Source organism: Siphateles boraxobius, unplaced genomic scaffold (genome assembly GCF_051911475.1).
Source record: "Siphateles boraxobius isolate OS27281-9 unplaced genomic scaffold, OSU_SipBor_1 7, whole genome shotgun sequence".
Taxonomy (NCBI): domain Eukaryota; kingdom Metazoa; phylum Chordata; class Actinopteri; order Cypriniformes; family Leuciscidae; genus Siphateles; species Siphateles boraxobius.
This window is the reverse complement of record NW_027509197.1, coordinates 8,554,253-8,577,445: the sequence shown is the minus strand read 5'-3', so window position 1 is coordinate 8,577,445 and position 23,193 is coordinate 8,554,253. Positions and strand designations below refer to the sequence as shown.

The following is a 23,193-nucleotide window of genomic DNA, read 5'->3' as shown; positions in this document are numbered from 1 at the left end:
GTTTTAAACAGACAGACTATTTTAGAAGCTTAATGAAAATCTGTGAAATGATTTGGATTTAAATATTCAAAGCTTAAATACGGTGGCAATAAAATTCACACAACCACTATTGCTTCCGGAAATAAAGCCTTTATTTGTAACCTGTTAGCAATAAGATTCAAGTAAAAGCTAAATCAAATAACAGAACATCATAACTGAAGAGTAAAGACATTCTGATCCGGAGACCTCCAGCAGCATGCACAAAAACCATAAACATGAGATCAACCTAATGCACATTCATTCACATCGACTCCAATACAAACTTATTCAGTCTCCAGCAGTTACAGTTTTGATTTACAAGACATCAGACAATAAGAACATAGAAAAATGAAAATTATTTTCAAATTTGCTTGACACAAAGTGGTGTGTTTTAAGCAAGTACGAACCACCATTATTTATTTACATTTTATATACCATCTTGTTTCAATACAAGAAAAATATCAAGTAACCCTGTCTGGGTGCAGTTCGGTTTACCAAACACACTTATTATTTGCTTTGTCAAATATTATTAATCATGCCTGCAAAACTCCCCACACACCCCAGAGATCATTGTGCCAAGAAGCAGAGCATGATTGATGAAGATCAAAGTCTCCATGATTGTTGTAAACTATTGCAGTCACTAGGTGGCAACGTAGCTGTAGATCAGACAAGACAGCATCTTAATCTAGCACTTCAACTAAACCCAAAAATACTAAACTGCATGCAGTCTTTGAAATAATGAAGTACATTCATTTAAATATATACAGATAAAATCTGTAAAATCAGATTTGCAAAGTAAACAAATCTACAAAGGGTGATTAAATGACCTGTGAGATTACTTCATTACTGTTACTTGATTTTGGCTCTTCTTTGGTCTCTCTTAATTTTAAGTTCAGAGTACAAATCTGTTAGAATGACATGTCAAATTATATTGACTGGCTCTTACTTGTAAAAAAAGCATAATTCTAAAAAAAAAAAAAAGCATTATTCTTTAAAAAAAAAAAAAAAAAAAAGCATAATTCTTTAAAATTTAGCTCGTCACTTGCCGAGAAATAAGAGAGAGAGAGAGAGAGAGAGAGAGAGAGAGAGAGAGAGAGAGAGAGAGAGAGAGAGAGAGAGAGAGAGAGAGAGAGAGAGAGAGAGAGAGAGAGAGAGAGAGAGAGAGAGACAACAATGCTTCACCATTGTGTTCCCACACTCTTGATCGTTCACTGCTCTTCAGGCAGAGAGCACTCGGACAGCGAGCGTTCCCTCCTCTCACGTGTGGCCACGTAGTTCAGCAGGTCAATGGCTGTCACGACCCCAAACACCATCTGCCTCATCTTGGGGGATCCATTACTCATGTCTGTAAGACAAGAACTGCAATTCAGACTGCGGACACCATCCACTGTAATGGCATCACAGCCTGCATTTACGGTTCTTCATCTGCACAGGGTTCTGGGTTATTATCGTTAATTAAAACCATAAAAAAAACAAAAAAAGTTGTTACTTGAAATAAAATAAATACTAACTGAAATAAAATATAAATAAATAGGTAAAACAAACAGGATCTAAGAATATCTGAGCTATTCTGAGATCTCAGAATAAACTCCCTTTCAGGCTGATGCAAGACCACGCCGCATCGCGTCGGGGTCCTCATCACCCTGTCGGGGGTTTATTCTAAGATAACAACCGGCCAGATCAACATCAGCCATTTTTATTAACTAAAATTAAGTAAGGGAAAGTGTACAAGTTAGTTTACACTTACAGTGCATTAAATTTTTTAACAAATACAAATTTCGATCTTAATGTAAATGTTGAAATTGACATTGACTATGGTTAATGAATGCTGTACAAGTATTATTTCATGTTAATGTAGTTAACTAATTTCTATTGTAAACAGTGTTGGGGGTAACACATTTACAAGTTACAAGATTTATGTCATTAAATTGGGTTTTTTTTCAAGTAACGCATTACCTTTAAATTTACAACAAAATATCTGACTTATTTTTCAAACAAGTAATGCAAGTTACTTTGCTTCCCCATTTATTGACTGACAGCTCTCATTTCCCCATGATGAGAGTAATCGGGAGTGAGTGCAGAGGCGTTGTGTGCGCTGTGTGAACATGATGGTTATTGTAGTTCTAGATCTAGACTGAGCATGCGTTTACTCATCTCATTTGCACAAAAACAATTTCAGTATTCCTCAAATTGAATAAAAACAGTTGAAATGCACAGTCAATATTACACAAACCTGCAACAATTAAATGTTTAATTACACAAATATACTTTGTATTATCTCAATTTATTAACCAATGTCTTTGCCGATGACCTTCGATGATCCAATTCAACCATGCGAATAAGCAAACATGACTTTAGATCAATCACATTTTTTCTCCTGCAATCCAGAATGGCAGCACAGCTGAAATGTGTTTAAGCTGCACCCTCTACTTTACAGATGTGAATTTGGATTTCCTTCGGCCAGAGGCTTATTAATTTCACTTTGTGTAAAAGGCCCAGCCAAGATGAGAAAAAGTAACGCAAAAGTAACGCAACTCATTCCTTTCCATAAAAAGTAACACAATAAGTTACTTTTTCAGGGAGTAACGCAATATTTTAATGCATTACTTTTAAAAATAACTTTCCCCAACACTGATTGTAAAGTACTACCACAAAAACTATACAAGTATGTCAGTGATGCTACAATAACATTATTATTTTCATTTACAATAATGATGTAATGAAAGTTATAAAAGCAGTCCCGCCCTGTATTCTTATGTAATGTTTGTTAACCTTAGCTAGAAAATGGAAAGTTCACAGTATTAGCACTTGGCTGAGTATATGCCACAGCAGGTGTAATGTCCCTTTGCCACAAAGAGCAAATAGAGGGGTGCAGTGATCCGAAGGTCAGGAAAACACGTGTCCTGTATCACAAATTGGTGCTGTATTGAATTAAGCTCCATGAATAAGACTGTTGTTCCTGATTAGTGCTGTGTTTTGTATGGAAAGACTTTGTACATTTTGTAAAATACCTGTTAATTCGTCATGTGATGTAGATGCTAGACTAAGACACTGTGACAATGTTTTACATTCACCAATGGCTTTGATTTAGGACCCAAACTTTACACTGTACATCAAGTGGTGACCCAATACATTACTAAATGTAATCTGTATTGAAGGGAGTCACATTTTGTTTGTGGGTATTCTGGCATCTGTCTAATTTGGCAGCTTCTACCAAGTGAAGGATGATTTGATTGTGTAAAGCACTGACATTAAAGGCGGTGCATCCAGTGCATTGAGTTTTTGGGAATAATGTCAATACCCTGGTTTAACAGATAATTATTGACTAGCTAATCCATTTTATTATGCAGTTTTTGTTTTTTTTTTACCAGAGAACACAATCACAATGATTAACAGGTCAATATATGCCATTTACACTAGATGCTGTAAATTAAATGGATACTGCCTTATTGGGACAATAAAGCCCTCCCTACACCTAACCGATAAACTTTATTTCCACTTTTTGACTATTTTCTTAATGTAACTTTCCGATCTGATATGTGATTGGAAAAGGGAGTAGAGAGAGTTCGGCAAAAGAAGGATTTGAACTTGGGTCGATTTGCGTCAAAACTTTCTGCCACGCTTCTTACCCCTACACTATTGCTACTGAGGACAATCCAGCTTTTTCCGTAATTTTGTCTGGTCCAACAAGACGTCAGTGGGCGGAGTTACTGTAAATAGCCTCTGTAAATAGACACTCCTTTTAAATAAGCTCCAAATATACACTAGTGTTCAAAAGTTTGGGGGAATTTTTAATATTTGTACAAGACGTCTTGGTAACACTATAATAAGGTTTCATTTGTTTACATTAGTTAATGAATCAACTAACATGAACTAGCAATAGTAGTTCATTGTTTGTTCATGTTAGTTCACAGTGCATTAACTAATGTTAACAAATACAACATCGCTTAGAGCACCTTTAATGACCAATTCGCACAGAATAAGATATCTCAGTAAAACTAGCAGAAGTGGCCGGAGTATGGAAGTAAAATAATGTCAAATGTTTTTGAAATAAAAAGCCTGTTGAATTGCACTACTTGAAAAAAAATAGGCATTGCATTAACCATGCTTGCATTTTAATGCATTGTATTTTTAGGGCTTGCATTTTTAATGGGCTGAAATTCAACATGGTTGAATATTTAAGCTGTGAATATTTCAATTAAAAACATTTCAAACACATTTTCATTATTAAAAATTCAAAAATCCATATTCACCCTTCATATTTCATTTCCAAAATATTCAAACTGTTTAAAATTACAACCTAGTATAATATTCAACAGGCAATTTTCGGTCCATTTTATTTCGCTTTGCAAATTCGCTTCCACAAATTCGACAGTAAATTCAACATTGACGTCCAGGAACTGCAGGAAAAGCAGTAGATTGCCGAGCATACTCTCCATCTGCTGTTAGTCGACATCACCAGCAGGGGGTGCAAGCGCTTGTTGACGAAGACATTCATTCATAAAATGGAAATGATTATCTGTGACAGTATATGCGGAAAAGATGATAAACACACAAAAGCTGTGTTTATGTTTCATTCAATAACTTCATTGTTACTTTCCCCGTGTATTCTACATGTCATCAGCTTTCTCTACCATGAACAGGATTATAATCGGTTTTCCTCAATACCTCATACTCAAGGATTCCCTTTCCGTTGGGACAAAACGCTTAACACATACAGTGATATGAAAGACCAATCTTGCACCTTATTGGGGATGTAGGCTCTAGGCTACTATATAGGCCACAGGCAAGAAGATGGACTCAGATTGTAAACTTTACGCGCAAAGTTTCCTGCTGAGCGTTTTGTGATATACTGGCATAAAATCAACACTTGATCAATTAATACTAACACTTTCTTCTCTCTCTCTCTCTCTCTCTCTCTCTCTCTCTCTCTCTCTCTCTCTCTCTCTCTCTCTCTCTCTCTCTCTCTCTCTCTCTCTCTCTCTCTCTCTCTCTCTATATATATATATATATATATATATATATATATATATCAATCCAGCTTTTTCCGTAATTTTGTCTGGTCCAACAAGACGTCAGTGGGCGGAGTAGGGCTGGGCGATAAATCGATTTTATCGATTAACTCGAATGTGTAGTTTACGCCGATTTTTTTGAATGAAAATCGGTTTTCTCTTTAACAACCGCCGACGCTCCCATCTGGGTTCCCGTAGTTCCGACCGGGCTCAGCGCTTGCCATGATAGAGATACACAAACAACATGGCAAATGAGCAAGACCGCGGCAGCAGAAGCACACCCGCCGAAAACATTTAGGCTACAAGCTGAATCTGCAGGTCTGCCAACTCTCACGAGTTCACTGTGAGAGACACAATTCTGTCACTTTTTACACGCTCGCACGCCACACATCCATTTTTCTCACGCAGAGAAAAATCGCGAAGCAAAGAGGACACTGACACCGACAGACAATATAGAGCAGGTTACTATCGATATGAAACAGATTCTCAGCTCTCAGATTCTGTCAATTTTATTGCAAAATTCAATCAATAAACACCGTTTTGGCGCTTGTAAATGTGACGTGAAAGAACGCTGGCAGATCTCAGTTCCAGCGGCACGTGAACCGAACATCTGTTATTCTTTACTACTAACTTACCGAGATGTAATAAAATCGATCGATCAGTGTTTTTCAACCGCGGAAAGATGTCCATAAAACAGCTGGAGAACAACATGTCACGTAACGTTACATTTACCTCAGGATGCCTTTTAATGACCCATAGCACACATGTTAGTTAGATGCATTATAAAATAAAAAACGCATTATATTTAATTTGAGTTAGTTTTAACCTTTAATAATACCAGCTGACAGGGCTCTCTGTATGTTTACAGCATTAGGTGATTTTTTTTTTTTTGGGAGAACAATTAACACATTAACGTATTCACTGTACCTATTTATCCAAAGGAATTTATATTGAATCAAGATCAGAATCAAATCACAAGAATTGAATTGAAATTATGAAATTTGTGTTAAGCAATAATAAAAACAGTAGCATACCAGTAAACTTAATAAAATTGTGTTTAGTTACCAAATAATTTGACAATCACAATACACTCATTGTGATGCAAGTATTATTTTTTTTTTTTATTCATCCCCCCAATCCCGATCCCGGGGGAAGTATATATATATAAGTCCTAAAGTCCTAAAATGCCTACGTGTATTGCATTAGCTTAAACTGGGATCATAGCACTTGCATATTGTTGTCCTCCTATTGTTAGTTTAACTGTAAATCGCTTTGGATAAAAGCGTCTGCTAAATGACTAAATGTAAAATTTGCTTGACATTGGACATTCGCACATTTAGGGACCGTCTCTAAAGTTGCATACAACATTGGCATGTACGTTTCTAACTTCAATAGCAAACTTAAATTTATTTGAATAAATATCCAAAAATCCAAAGGGTTCACATTATGCCTGACACTACATGAACACTTTACAGTTTGTTTTATGACTGTAAGTCGTTCTATTCAAATGCTATTGAAGTTAGAAACGTGTATACCAAAATCGTATAAACTTCAGAGACGGTCCCTAAATGTGCGAATGTCCAACATCAAGCCATCTTTATGCCAGTCTATCACTGGGAAACGCTCAGCTGTGCGCGTTATTCTGAGTCCATCTGCTTGCCTGTGAGTTTGGACTTTTACATCACTAGTCCATTAAGCTACGTTAAGCGTTGTACTGGTCCAGCAGGGGAATCCTGAAGTATTGAGGGAAACCCTAATAGCCTGCATGCAGCACATCGCCACAATATAAAGTTAAGGCAACTAAACAACCAAGAGAAATATATGTCAACCTCAAAAATGTAACATTGGATCTGTACATCCGCATCGGGGAATAACATTATGATCTCGTTCACGGTAGAGAAATATGCATGTAGGCTACACAGGAAAAGTAACCGTGAAGGCACCGAATTTAACAAAAACAGCCGTCATAATAATCACAAATAAACTTACATTGCTGTAAATGAGTTTTATGAATGAATGACTTGCTCTAATTTTGCTGGTCTTCGTAAACAACAAGCGCTTGCACCCCCTGCTGGTGAGGTCGACTAACAGCAGATGGAGAGTATGCTCGGCAATCTTCTGCTTTTCCTGCAGTTCCTGGAGGTCAATGTTGAATTTACGGTCGAATTTGAACCACTGAATTTGTAGAAGCGAATTTGTAAAGCGAAATAAAATGGACCGAAAATTGCCTGTTGAATATTATAGGTTGTATTTTTAAACAGTTAGAATATTTTGGAAGTGAAATATGAAGGGTGAATATGGATTATTGAATTTTTAATAATGAAAATGTGTTTGAAATGTTTTTAATTGAAATATTCACAGCTTAAACATTCAACCATGTTGAATTTCAGCCCATACAAATGCAAGCCCTAAAAATACAATGCATTAAAATGCAAGCATGGTTAATGCAATGCCTATTTTTTTTCAAGTAGTGCAATTCAACAGGCTTTTTATTTCAAAAACATTTGACATTATTTTACTTCCATACCGGGGTAACTCGATTTGCGCATCGCCGTACCCTTACTGTCATCATGTGCGTATTACGTTGCTTCTAGATATCACGTGCACAAACACACAACCTATATTTTATTCATCTATATAAAAGTTATGGCCAGTCGAACGATGAATTAACTTCAGATTGGATTTTGTTGGTAATAGGCACTTACCTAACGCTAAAAGATGTTTCGTGCCTCTAACAAGTGCTTTCGATCTTCTTTCTGATCTGAATGGTATGTGGAAAGCACTTGAGTTTCCCCACAGACTTGTCCCAGCGTCTAGAACGCAACTGAATGCTTTTTCAAGAGTAAACGCACTTGAAAAACCACGGAAAACTATTTTAAACACGAAATGACAAAATATAATATGTAATATACGTACATATTTACAGCGGACTATTCACACAGGATTAGTATTACCTGAGGTAATTTTTCCAGACCTTTTTACTGAAGGTAAAAGTTTCCATAATCTTTACTGACATTGTCCGTAATTATTACTGAGATGGCATTCAGGCGGGACTAAAATCACAGAGAAGCTCTGGTAATTATTACTTTACCCCACCTCTCCATGTTAAACTAGTCCCATCCGAATAGGGCTTATGGCAGCCCATATAACCGCTTGTGGGAAAGTTATGAAATTTGGCACACATATAGAGGACAGTCTGAACTGTCACCATAGCAAATTTAGAGTCTCTAACTCAATCCCTCCAGCACCACCAACTGTCCAAAGTTTCACTCATGTTTATGCTAATATCTTTTGAACCATAATGGCTAGACACACAATTTTGCCATTTTGAATTTCCAAAAAACTCACTTTTTCGAACACCTCTTAAGCCGCTGATCCGATTTTAACGAAAATTGAACCAAATCATCTTCAGACCATGCCGTCAAAAAGTTATGGAATTCATATTGATTTGTCAAACCATTCGCGAATACCGCACAAACAAATTTTACATAGCGCTTGCAAAAACAGATGTAAGGCTGTATCTCCGCGATGCTTTATCACATTCAGAACAAACTTGGTACATGTCATCACAAGGATGACCTGAGGCTACATGCAGCGTTTCGACGCAGTGCCACTACTGGTCCGGAGACATGAAAAATGCCTATTTTTGCTTATAACTTCTGAACGCTTTGTCCAAAAACCATAAAAGTTGTCTCGTTAGATTCAGGGCATCATGCCAAGTTGACTGATATCCACTTTTTCCATATCGATCATTTTAGGCGTCTGCCATTTTGAATATTGTACTAAAATGCAGTATTTTATGCAGAAAACAGAAACATAGGTCGTTGGCAATATACTAATGCCCAAATGTCAAAATGTTGATAGTAAGTGGCAAAAAAATCCAATCAAAGTCACCCATGGGTTATTTTTTTATGCTCTCATACAAATAAATGTCTAACTCCAAAACAAAGATGAATGGGCTCACTCTGAAAACACAAAAAAAGAGGTGGAACTGCGCCACTTGGTGGTGCTATAATAGAACAAAACAAGGACATTGCCATTAATTACAATATAACATGATATTAAATGCAACACTTTACAAATGCATTGGTGTACCGTTACAAAACTAGGTATGTATCTTGATAATCCATTAAATCATATATCTAGTTACTGTATATATGATTTTTCAGCCATTTTGCCTAAAATCATCTTTAAATGTCTTTAATTTCTCATTGTTGCAGTTGGTCTGACACTCCCAGCCATGTTGTCATGTCTTGTCTTTGCGCTTCGACCCGATAATTGCTGCTTGCAGCTATATTTATTATTAGTGTTAAATTTTCATGAGTTTTCATGTTTTAGGGGGACTTTCCATAGACAATTATTTTTATATGTACAAACTGCATATTCTATCCCCTAATCCTAAACCTAACCATCATACAAAAACTTTCTGCATTTTTACATTTTCAAAAGGTGATTTATGATTCATAAGCAGTTTTCCTCATGGAAAATGTCCCCACAAGGACAATGATTTCAGATCGTGCCATCTTTGTGGGGACATTTCCCCGTAGGGTTTACCAGGACCTCACACAAAGACACACACATATGTTCGTGACTAAAAATAAGAAAATGGAGATTGGTTAGGGAAAAAGTGGAAGAAAGAGTTAAATAACTTGACTTACACTGAATCTGTTCGTGCACAACAAGGGCAAAATGGTCCGTCTCCAGGATACGTGAGAGTTTGCCCAGGTTATCAGTTAGGCGCACCTACAGGAAGACAGACAAGTTGTCTATTGAGAGATCACACTACCTCTGCCAGTACTGGTTATTAAATAACACTCGGTGTACTGATATTTACTCTGACATGTACAATTAACACATTATTATTTCCTTAATCCAAGCCTCATAAATCAAAACCGCAGAATTCTTTGTATAATTATTTACAAGATACCCTCATTTAGAGCCAGAGGGGAAATAAAAAACAGCACCACAATAACATGCACTTAAGGATTTCCGATGTCTCAAGGTTTATTTGAACAAATTGTGTGAATACTTTTTCTTGAACCTTCTGCTGCCTGTACAGAATGACAGAAAGGGGTGTGTGTGTTTGCGTGTGTGTGCCCACCTGTTTAAACTGTTTGTAGAGAACTTTGCTTATGGGATCAGATGGCCTAACCTTCCCAGCTAGAACCGACGAGAGCATGTTCCCCAACGTGACCATGCCCAAAATCTGCCTACAGGGAGAAAACCAGACACCACACTGAGCCACACCTTTCTCCACTTATTTCTTCCTACATCTGTTTGATCATTTGGCTATTTTTGGGTCAATGACATGACATCCCAGTCATGTTTTAGTCCAGATCTATTAAGTCTCAATCTTGGTCCTGGAAGACATCAGCACTGTACATTTTGCGTGTCTCCGTTGTCCGAAACACTTGGATCTCTAATGAGACGATGATATAAATCAGGGAGACTTACAAAATGAGCAGTGCTTGGGTACACAAATGTCCAGGATATCAGATTGTATGAAGCTATTCAAAATAACTAAATAATAATGAAAAAAAAATCATATTTACATTGACTTTCTATTATGAAAGTTTTCAATATCTTAATTAATTTGCAATAATTTTAGAAAAAAAATTGTATTTAAAATAATAAAAGTACTATTAATATTAGGGCTGGGCAAAATAAATCGATTTTTCGATTAATCGTTTTTAAAAATGTGGTCGGTTCAAAATAGATTCTCAAAAGGCCACAAATAAAAAAAAATTTCCTGATATTTATTTATTCATCATCCAAAAGCCAGTATTACTTTTCCTACACTGTTCATAGGCTTGCAGCCTCCATGTTGCAGCTAATGCTGTGAGATTTTATGTTTGTTTTATTTTAAACAAATAACCTGATCCTGTTTGATCAACACATGCAACTGTTCTGACATTTCATCATCAATTATTCATCTTGCATCCAAATCATGTCTATTCATTGTATGCATTTGAAATATAGAGTCGGGTTTTAATGTGCCCAAGTGTATCTAAAATAAAAAGAGTTTAAGAGTTCTTAATTTCTTTTTATTAATAAACCACTTGTAAACTTATGTTCACTGTTCTTTATTATAAATCTAGTATTTGTATTAAATCTATATTCAATGATTCGAATCGAGAATCGAAATCGAATCGGAACATCTGAATCGATACCCAGCTCTAATTAATATATAATTTATTACTTGCATACACAAACAACATTTCTGGTGGGGCAAAAAAGGCGTTCAACTGTCTGTAAAACATTATAAAATAAAATATTTTAAACAGAAATTAAAAAGTTACATGAAAAGAATCATTAAAATCCAACTATTTTAGTAATAGCATTATTTGATTTGATTAAAATTAAATAGTAGTTTTTTTTTTAATTTTTGTTTTCAAATTGTGTGTCAATATCAGTAACTTAAAGTAACTTCAATAAGATATTTTGACCTTTTTATAATATGGCATGGTTAGTTCAAAAGTTCAGCTGTCGAATGGAATACCCCAAGAAATGTTCGATATTTGTACAAAGTTATTCCTAAAATACATTTAGAAATATGTCAAAAAATATTAGCACATGTATTCAAATGTATAAGGGGGAAAATACTTAGAAATATAGTGGAAAACTATTTTTTTTTTTTTGCAATGATATGTAATAAGAACTTTTTTTAAACAAGGTTTTTGATGGATTTCACCTCCTCATTGTTTCAGATATCTTTATTAACGCAGTACATACTAGCTTAACATGATAACTGGTTTCTGAATGAATGACCTACCCGGCTTCATCCACCACAGGTGCTTGGTCAAAGGCCTTCTCTTTCAGGATCTGAATGGTCTTCTTGATGGACACTAAAGGCAGCACAGTCAGGGGGGCGGAGAGTCGGAGCTCCTGTAGAGTCAGATTCCACCACCTACCGAGAGATGAGGGCAGGGAGAAAGACAGTAAAAGCTCACGGTATGATGACACACAGACAGAGTAATCTGGGAGAGTGAACATGCCTCCACATATAGAAGCTTAACTGTAGCAGTAATGCAGCCTCGAGTGTAATAACAGACGCAGATAGAGACTATATTTGCAGAGGTTATCCATGTATAAATAACAAGGGTGCTTCCAAAGACAACATGCGTACGTGTGTATACACTTACCATTGCTTCTTGACAACAAGATCGTCCTCACTCAGGAAGCCCTTTTCACACATCCACTTGTCACTAAGAAATTTAGACCTAAGGGGGAGAACAAAGCATTTAGGCCAAGCCTATGAGTGTACTAACATATAGCCTACTGCATATTATTTTTAAAAATAAATCTGAAATATAGTATGCAACGATAAACAGTTCAGATCAGTTTCAAAAGCATGGTACATTGTCGTCACATGACCCACGCTGAACTATGTTTACATTACCACAGTGGCTTGTCAGTTCTGTAGAATGCTGGGTGCACTGCATCATGCGCATTAAGTTTCCAAATGCATGCAAGTCACTCAAACTCATATCAGATGCAGAGATGAGTTCATATAGAGCAGCATTTACTGTAAACAGTTGCTCTGAGACACTGGAACACATGCAACTGAACACAGCTGAAACACCCAGAGTACATATTTAATTATATCACAGCCCATGTAATTTGATAATCACACTAAGCTGTATTGTGATTTTGGTTTTATTTAGATCAATAGTGCAACCCTAGAAAACAGTATCCAACACAGTGGGAAAATATGCATACTATGTATTGTATACATACGGCATTTGAGGAACAAGCATGCAGTATTGGGGAGTATTTAACTAAAAGTAGTTATTTTTCCTGAAATCACTATTTGTTTCTCAAAAAAAAAAAGTATGTTTTAGTAAATTGGTTATTTTAGAAGCTTTATGTAAATTAAGTGTGTGTGTGTATGCATGCATGTATAAACGCTGATTACTAGCAGCTGTTCATCACAATGTTTTGACTATTATATAAAGTTTTTTTTTGTCTAGTCTCATTAGTTGTATGTAGTGTAAATTTATCCGTTTAATCTTGTTAAACATCATGCTAAAATCATTGTTGGTTTTGTTTTGAATAGATATACATTGCTAAAAAGATATTTCCTCTAAAAGTATTTCCTCTAAAAGTATCAACTACATTGATAAACACTCATTTAACCACTAAGATTAGCATAATTCAGTAGACACGACTAAGTAAAACCGCAAATAGCTTGTATTTTGGGAAGCTACAGCTTCAAAGAAGATACTCAACTCTGGTGGTAACATAATATTCTGAACATACCGGCTGTCTAAGTCTAAAACATCACAATAGTATTGCTGTTCCTTAATCTACCAGGCAACACAAAACACACATTCACACCATAGCTAAGCACACTAGAATGCTGGGAACACCGAAACCTACATGTAGTTGCGGATGGAGTCGGGAAGGATCACCACACAGCGCTGGCCTTCCTTCAGCTCTTTGGCCACATGCACTGCTGCAGCCATGGCTGTGCCTGAACTACCGCCTACAAAGAGTGATAGAGAACAGACTTTAGATACACAATTTCACACACATTAAATGTGAGAGATGTATTGCGAGTCACATACCACACAGAAGACCCTCCTCTCTGATTAGCATACGTGACATGGCAAAGGACTCTTCATCATTGGACTTGTACCAACTATCCACCACCTGAGACAGAAAATTTGTTTAAAAAAAATAAAACAAAGGATTTTGTCTAGCATGAATTAGGTGCGATATTAAAATAGCGGTGGGCGATATGATCAAATTCTTATTTCACGATAACGATATAGATCACGATGTAGTTATTTTATCTCATTTCTCAAAATATGAAAAAAAAAAGCAGCAAATTACGAACAATAGGACAAATACAATAATGAATTAAACATTTCTCCGGTACAATAGGTTTATTGAACATGTAGTTAATAATCAAATGTAAAAATAAAATAATGCACAGTCTTTACCGAATTAATTAAATAAAAATGTATTAAGGCAAAAAAAGATATCCAGTCAAGAGCAGTAAGTTATTTTCTTAATTTCTTTTGTTTGATTCACATTAATGACAGAGCAGGAGGTAGGTATATTAGGCTGCTGTCACTTTAAGACAAAACCCAACTATTTACTTTCACTTGAGACATTACTGGCTGTGTTTACATGAATACTTCACACAAAGGGCATTTTGACATAATTGTGTCAATTTAACTTGAGACACTTATGAAAGTCAAGAGAAGGTTTCCAAACGTTTCTACAACATTCTCCCTCTGGCTCTTTTAGAGTTCACAGTTAGTGTTCACACTTGGCAGGTTTGATTCGATTAAAACGAACTCTGGTGCGATTGCTCTGTTAGTGCGGTTCATTTGAAAAAGTGTGAACGCTGCCATCTGGACCTTGGTGCGACACCAAACAAGCGGACCGAGACCCACCATCAAAACGAACTCTGGTGCGGTTTGAGTAAAATATGACGACAGACCAAAGACATCTAAACGAACCAGAACAGGACGTGATGTCACAAGATCCCTAAAAATGCTCAATGCATACCTGCTTCTTGTCATGTTGCAATGTTATTCCTTACAGTTCAGGACAGGCATTTTCATGCAGCAGATCTTTTTTGTGTGTGCAACAGAGGAATTCCTGGTGCTATTTTGACTCCTTTACACAAAAGCCATTTCATGAGTTCTCGTCTAGTTAGAAAAACACGATATGCATGCACATACAACAGTGCATTTAACCCAACAAATAGAAATGTTTCCCGTAGCAGTTCCGTAGCAAACTATATGTCATAAAAGCTGGATTTTTTTTGTATTGCTAGGTTCGGTGTTAAAAATAATAGTGTGAATGCCAAGCGAACCAGGACTAAATGCATTATTTTCTTTTTTGTTCCGGACCAAAAGAACCGAACTACAAGTGTGAACACATCCTTAGTTACTATTGCCTCAACTATGGCTTAAAACAATATGTATCCATGCATTTCAAGATTTGAATATCTGAAAAGTATTTAAATATACTGTACAGAGGTAAGCTACTTAGAAAGGATGCACAGTTATGGCATATTTGTTTTAACACATGTTATTGTTAAATGTTAATATTAAATGTTTTGTATGACAATAGGTCGGATGGCAACCCCTGGAAAGGCATGGAAATTTTAGGAGATGACATTTAAGGTGGGTCATTTGCCGTCAATAAACATCAAGTGTAATTTCAACTATCAAAACCTACTCTGCAAATACACACTTACAGATCTGTCCAGAACAGTGGGGATGAAGTCATATCCGATGCCCTCCACCTCATACTGAGTCTTATCAGTCTTATTCAGCTCCTCCGGCTCAGCAAGGATGGAGCCCTCAGGGTCCACTCCAACTATCTGAGGACAAAAAACAAACAAATTATAGGCAGTGTAAAAATAATTGTAAGTGGAAACAAGTGTCTCTCCAAAATAATGATTATTCAGAATTCCTTTGAGTAATAACTATGATGTGAAATAAAAGATAATTTAAAAAAAAGAATACTTTAAGGAATAGTAATAAAATATAATGCCAAAATACTTAAATCTGGTAAAATCAGATAAATAAATAAAGCATGTTCATTGACAGCTGTATCAGACTTCATGAACCGATCTAAATCTCACCTTAATATCAGGGCATTTCTCCTTCAGCTTGCGGGCGATCCCAGTGATGGTGCCACCAGTGCCAGCTCCAGCCACCAGCATGTCTATTTTACCTACAGAGGGAAAACACAAATACATGGCGTGAACATTAGTGACATGCAGTGATTCTTGACCTTTTCTTTAACCTTTTGTCAATATTTGAAGACACTGTAATCTAGGCCATATTATCTGATGTCAGCTGTATATGTAAATCAATAATATGACTGTAATACAACTAAAATTTAGGGCTGGGTAAAAAAATATTGATCCGAATTTTAATCAATTCTCATTTTGAAGAACCAATATCAATTCTTAAATCCCAAGAATTTATCTTTTAGTCTATGCGGAGTAGAAACATAATTATGTAATTATAAAGTTAGTATTATCACTTTTTCATTATGAACATTCCTTGGGTGTAATTTAAGTGTTTGTGTACAAAACATTACATTTTTTGACTTTCAATATTAAAGTGTAGTATCAACTGACTTCCTGTATAGTTAACAGCATTAGTTTTCCTTAAGAAAATTGGCCATGTACTGTATCTGATTTATATTCAAATTAATCAACATCGAATTGAAAACTTGAGAATCAAAATGAAATGGAGAAATTTATGCATTTGTGTCACAACCCAGCCCTAGTAAATTTAAATAACCGTAAGACTTATTTGGGTTTACTGGAAGTTTGTAGAGGCCCCGGTCCCTGGTTGAGAACCAATGGTAAATTATGATATTTTCATAAAAATAATCCAATTGACTGAATTGAGAGGTTATTGATTAATTTAGAAAAAGCCACAAAGTTGCTTCTGCACAAATTCTGCAGTTACCGTCACACTGGTGCAGAATCTCCTCTGCAGTTGTGTCATAGTGGGCCAGGGGGTTGCTGGGATTACGGTACTGGTCCAGAATGTGAGCATTAGGAATCTCATTCTTCAAACGCCAAGCCACACCCACATGAGACTCAGGAGAGTCAAAACGGGCAGAGGTAGGGGTACGAACAATCTCTGCACCCAGAGCACGGAGTACGTCCACCTGGGAACATGTAAGGACACGAAACACTATTCAAACACACATTCACACCCACAACAAATATCGAAAGAAGTCTTCAGAAATCAAGTGGGTTTACACCCACACCATATTTATTTTCATAATTTCACCTTTTCCATGCTCATCTTTTCAGGCATGACAATGATGCAGCGATAACCTTTTACTGCTGCTGCCAGGGCAAGTCCAATACCTGAAAAAACATTTACATGTATTCATTTAGCAGACACTTTTATCCAAAATTTAACTATCTTCAAGTGCTAGCAATACCACGTTTAAAACATTGTCCAGAAAAGTACAAACTAGAACAAGGAGGGATATAAGAAATAGTGAAAGCATGTGATTTTTATCTTATCCATCAGTCTCTATCACTATTTAAGATCAATAATCTTCACTATTTCATTGATTAGAGAATGTTAGAAATGTTGAATAACACTTAGCAGACTGTATTTGTACAGTAATTCTTTGACTTTGGTGTCATACTAGTTGGCACATGACATGTTTAACTGGTCCTTCAGCTTTTCAGTGTCTGGATTAAACGGAATAGAACAGAGGCTGTTTCTCAACATGGCACAATTAAAAACAACTAGTACTTTCTTTCAAGAAAAATATTAAAAGACATGATGAGAATAGGTATTATTGTGCCAAATGGTGCGCGTGCACACACACACACCTGTGTTTCCTGATGTGGGTTCAATGATAGTGTCTCCAGGTTTAAGGATGCCGTCTTGCTCAGCATCCTCTACCATTCGCAGACTGATTCTGTCCTTCACACTTCCGCCGGCATTGAAGAACTCGCATTTAGCCACTAGACAATGATAGAAACCCCCCACCCCAAAAAAACACATTCACAACTTCGTAAACCATCATTTAGGTATGTTGTCAATTCCAAATCATCAACTTGTTGCTTAGATTATAAATACAAACATCACTGTATGTTAAGTTTCTTTATAATAGGAGTGTATGGGGCAGAAGCAAATTTTCTGTCCAAAAATGTACTTTAGCTTTACAGGTAACTCAGTGTACAGGTAAATCATTGGTTCTTAACCAGGGGACTGGGCCCACTAGGAGTCATCAGTAAATTTCCAATAGGGCTTCAAGTTATGTTTTTATTTGAATTAATCTTTTAAAAGTGTGAATTCTAGTCCTAGTCACAAAAAAATTAAATATTGACTACATTTATAATGAATACACATTTTTGTAGTTATGCCGAACTGTAAGATATTTTATCAGGTAGAAATTGTGAGAAATATTGGTGGGGCCTTCTAATATTGTTGTGGACAGTGAGGGTCTTGGAGTCAAATAAGTTGAGAGACACAAATAACTTTGGGTTATACATGTGTGAAATACATTTTCTCCTGTGTGAAATATTTATACAGCAAATACACGGTGCACTTAATTCGATGGAAAGCATTACTGTCCAACCTGAACCTCCCCTTCATCCCAACCACACACAGTCACACATGCAAATATGTGAAATATGCACCAACTCAGATGCAAATAGTCAGCTAATTCTACGTCTGTATTGCCAAAGCCTGTCGGCTCAACTGGCCAAAGGGTAATCTTGTTCACATGAAATCGCTAGACATTGAATCCCCATTAAGCTCATTAAAACATTTAGGATCAAAAGGCTTTCACACGATAACACTTTCAAACAATGTTCGTTAAACCAAAGAGGGGCTTAACTACAGCCCTGCGACACTTTTGACCCAAGCGACTAAACTCGCTCACCTTTCACAAAAGAAAAGAATGACTGCCGCCATTTTGTGAGCCTGGTTTTGCCAAAGAATGTATTGAGTTTCAATTTAGGTTCTAGAGTACATTCTGACAAAGTTTTTTTTCCAAACCAAACCAAAATATACAATGCAACAACCTGGCCATGTGAGGTATGCATCTGCTGCAACACGCAATGCATTCCTCCCTTTGCTTTGCTGCCATTCACAACTTCTCTCCCATGGCCTTGTGGGATAGTAAAGTGTCTATTGGATGCGTACTTCAGAATCTCAGCAGTAGTAATAGGTCACTTTTTGCCTACCATTTCATAAACTGTGATTTCAGACATACCATTTACATACGGTTGTTCGCCTACCATGTAGTAGGGAAGTATGCAAATTCAGATGCAGCTTATTTCTAAAAGAAGATGGTATTAAATGAGTAGTTCACTTCAGAATTTCAATTTCCTGATAATTTACATAATCCAAAATGTTATGTCTTTCCTTCCTCAGTCGAAAAGAAATTAAGGTTTTTAAGGAAAAGGATTTTTTTTCCATATAGCGGACTTCAATGTGGTACAACAGTTTGAAGGTCCAAATTTTCACCCTACCTTTATGAACCGGAACACACGTGACCTTTTAACGTAATTACGTAATGCGTGGCGCATCGCAGTGCTAGTGCAAGATGAGCATTTGTGGTTAAAAAGTACAGATCCTTTTATTTTTAAAATGACCGTTCGTTTCGCTAGATAAGACCCTTATTCTTCGGCTGGGATCGTGTAGAGCCCTTTGCAGCTGCATTGAAACTGCAATTTGGATGTTCAAAATGTTGTTCCCCATTGAAGTCCACTAAATGGAGAAAAATCCTGGAATTTCTTCCTCAAAAACTTTCATTTATTTTCGACTGAAGAAAGACATGAACATCTTGGATGACGTGGGGGTGAGGAAATTGAAATTCTGAAGTGAACTACTCCTTTAAGTGCATGTGATTTAAGTAAATAAATAGGTTCATGCACTCAAAATGCTTGAATGAACTGTGACTCAGTAAGGTCAGTCCAGGAACGTTTGCTTCTTCACGTCCTCAATCAGCAGAAGAGTGAAACCCAACACCTGCATTCCTCCTTCCAGAACACAACCCCTTACTTCCCAACGCAGACACACGTGCCGATACATGCACTTTACAGGCTGTCCTTAAAAGATCATGTGATAGGACACGACCTCATATGACACGACAGAAAAAAAACAGGTTGGAAGACACATCCTCTGCACACATATTTTACAGATACTCACAAAGCTCACACTTGAGGCCAAAAGCATTGGGAATCTTGTTCATGCGGACCAGTGGGGTCTCTCCAATCTTGCTTAAAATGTTGGGGAGGATACTGGGTGTCTCGGTCCTGTAAGAAAAGGGAGCATGTCAAGCGGTTACACATGCACTACCACAAACACACATTAAGGTAAACGTCAATCATGAAATAACCACAATGGAACTGACTGAATCATTGTGACATGTGGTTTATGTGTGCGGTAAAAGTGTGGTCATTCACGGTTACAATTCTTGATGAGTCATTCTTCCTGGAAAATCACTGTTGTTAAACAGGAGTTACTTGAATGGTCATGAATTCATTCATGTGTATAGAAATAAAGCAGATTTTTATTCAAAATTATAATAATATTTACTGCTTAATTTATTCATTTTCAAGTTTTTTGGCTTTACTTTAAAGTTTCTCCTTTGTTGGCAAAAGGTTTTATTTATATATTGTGCGGTATAGTTTATTATTTAAAAGTATTTTTTTTTATATAATTTAGAACCTCAATGTTCACACATACATGCATACAGTAGCAACAAATAGTAAAATTGACTTCTACCGCTGCTAATTTATGTGTAGGTAAACACATCAAGTGACTCCATAGTTTGGTTTTAAAACATCCTGTTTTATGTTAAAACAACCCTATGCCCTAACCACTAAACCCACTCTTGGGTTAGTTCACCCAAAAATGAAAATTGTCATAATTTACTCACCCTAATGTTGTTCCAAACCAGTATAAATGTTCTTGTTCTGCTGAACACAAAGGAATATATTTTGAAGAATGTTTGTGACCGAACAGTTAGCCTACAGGTCCCCAAAGACTTAAAAAAGTATGAAAAAAATACTATGGAAGTCAGTGGTGTCCCACAACTGAATCGTTAACTGACATTCTTCAAAATATCTTCCTTTGTGTTCAGCAGAACAAATAAATAAAGGTTTATACAGAACAACTTGAGGGTGAGTAAATGGTGACAGAGTTTTCACTTTTGAGTAAACTATCCCTTTAAAATCTATGTACTGACACATAGGAATTCTTAGGATAGCATATAACAGCTTTAAGGTGCTGCAATCTTACCGTTGGAAGTGGTTGTGGGGCGACTCTGTGTTAGGGTCACCAAGTTTCCAGGTGCATCTGCTGGGCAAATCTGGTCGAATCCATTTCCTCTCCATGGTGACCTCTGATTCATCCTCCATCTGCTCTCCATTAATACTCTTCACATGGTGACTGTTTGTTTCATTCACATGGGCTGTGCCGTTCACATTTAACTTGTGTCCAGCATTTCCATTCAAGACGGTATCGACTTTCAGCTTGGCATCCATGTTGATGCCAGATTCTCCATTTGCAGCATTTGTGAGGCCCTTGGCAGCATGTGGGCAGATGGGACCAGTCCCAACTGACTCTGAACTAGATGGTACTGATGGCATGGCTTACCTGAGAGGAAACATTTTAAGTGTCAGTCACCAGGCTTTCCTTTGTACTTACTGCCTGCCTATCTGAACACCAAATAACTGTTATAAACATTATTAGGAAACATTACGCAACTCTTCCATCATAAATGTGGGCGTATCACTCTAGAAGTTCATTCTGGCTTTCACTCTATCATGTTTAAATACAGTGTTCGTGTCATCCAAGTGCTTATGCAACACTGACAGATCACAACATATTATTTAAGAAGCCAAACCACTGCACAAGTTCCATGAAAGTCTAAAACACCCTCCTAAAAGATAATATTTATAGTGCTTTACTTCATTGACGTATCTCAATGTATGATAACACTTGCGTGCTTAAACACAGTGAGAGGAAGAATACAAAACATTATCATTTAGAATGTGTACAAAAACACTCACTTCTTGATAACAATATCTATTAGATTAGACCTATAAATCTATGGTCTCGATCGTCAAACATTAAGATAAAACAACCTTATTATTGCCCCAACTTCCTCCTGCTCAAAGCATTAATAAGAAAAGTTGATCCCTCATACACAAAAAATAAATAAAAAAATAAATAGATTTACAATAAAAACTAATGATCACCACAGAGAAGGAGATGCAATTTGGTCTGTGGAAAACTGCCACTAAATACTCTTTCAGTTTTAATAGGAGCTGGAGATGTTTAGGTTTCTCTTCAGAACAGAACAGCTGTACTTGTTCATATGCATACCTTGCGTGCTTGTAAATTTGCCAGGATGGAAGGGACTCATATATAATGAACATTGAAGTGTGACAACACCAACAAAGCCTTTCGGCCAAAAGTTTGCTTCATGGAAAAGCATTTCCAGAGGGAGAAAAAAAAAATCAGGAATTTCACTGACATCAGGGATGTTTTGACTGTAGCTTTTACTACCAACTGCATGTTATCTCTGCTCTCAATTGACAGCATAATTAGTTACATAATCATAGAAGAGTCATCCATACTCTGAAAAGAAGCCACTGTAATCTCAACACAGTGAAATAAGAAACTTCGGCTTTCCACAGATAACCGTCAAGGAAGAGGTGTGGCTTTCTAGACAGCTGAGATGATGCAAAGCCAGCTAGTACAGAGGGATTCACACCTACAAATCCTGTTTAGTCATGTCACTACACTGAAACAATATCTAAAAAAAATAGATATTTTTCTTAGATTCAACCATCTTCAAAAAATGTTCTCAACCTGAGGAAACGTACGACTAAACCAAAAATTTGATAAGAAAAAAGCTGGTTAAAGACTGTCTCAAGAAATCTCTGAACAATTTTTATCTTATAAAATTACATTTATAAAATTCAACAGCCGCTGACATTTATAATAACATAGATTTATTATTATTATTAAGCAAAGAGTTTTGGTGTTCTTTAAAAAGAATCGCCAGTCATTTTGCTTAAATGATAGTGAATAATGAAATAAAAAAATAAATACAAAAATGCTCAAATGAATTATACATTTGAGATCTCCACCACAGGTATATGTAGGTATGAGTTGTAAAACATGTAAGAGCATCACATTAATGAACGAACATGGTAAAGTATGCTGACGCAATCGCGTGGCTATTGCATTGTGCTCGCGCTGATCGAGATGCTGACGCAGGGGCTCGATTTCCTCATGCGCGCGCCGCATTCTCATCGCTCACGACAGGCGTAATGTGAGAATTGAAAAAAAATATATATAAATATATATTTATAATTTATGTGTGTAATGCTCTTCTGTGGAATGCAAGAGATTGGGATTCGTTCCTCAAATATAAACAACACCATTGAGTAGTAATGTCGCAGATTGATGGTTTTACCGTGTCTTGGTCGTAATCAATAAAAGGGTTATCTTTAGGGCTTAACGACTAAAATACGAACAGTCATTTTTACTCACCTGACTATCAGATAGAGACGAACTTGCGAGCCGGTGAGGTCCGATTACATAGATGTACTATCCGTTTGTGGAAAGAATCCGGCTTGCCAGCAGCAGCTCACATGCGTTAGAGTCAAACTGACGCCCAATCAGGTGGC

General features: G+C 36.5%; 1 protein-coding gene across 1 annotated transcript; it reads right to left on the bottom strand.

Moving 5' to 3' along the window:
• Positions 1–113: 113 nt before the first annotated feature.
• Positions 114–23,193, bottom strand: cbsb (cystathionine beta-synthase b). Its single transcript, XM_077216663.1, has 15 exons — positions 23,057–23,193; positions 20,792–21,148; positions 19,697–19,803; positions 17,368–17,502; positions 16,808–16,887; positions 16,478–16,682; positions 15,637–15,728; positions 15,247–15,372; positions 13,598–13,682; positions 13,410–13,515; positions 12,173–12,250; positions 11,803–11,937; positions 10,132–10,240; positions 9,689–9,773; positions 114–1,363 (listed from the first exon to the last, which is right to left on the bottom strand). Exons 2-15 carry the CDS (start codon positions 21,139–21,141, stop codon positions 1,227–1,229), a joined length of 1,830 nt encoding a protein of 609 aa, XP_077072778.1. The 5' UTR covers positions 21,142–21,148; positions 23,057–23,193; the 3' UTR covers positions 114–1,226.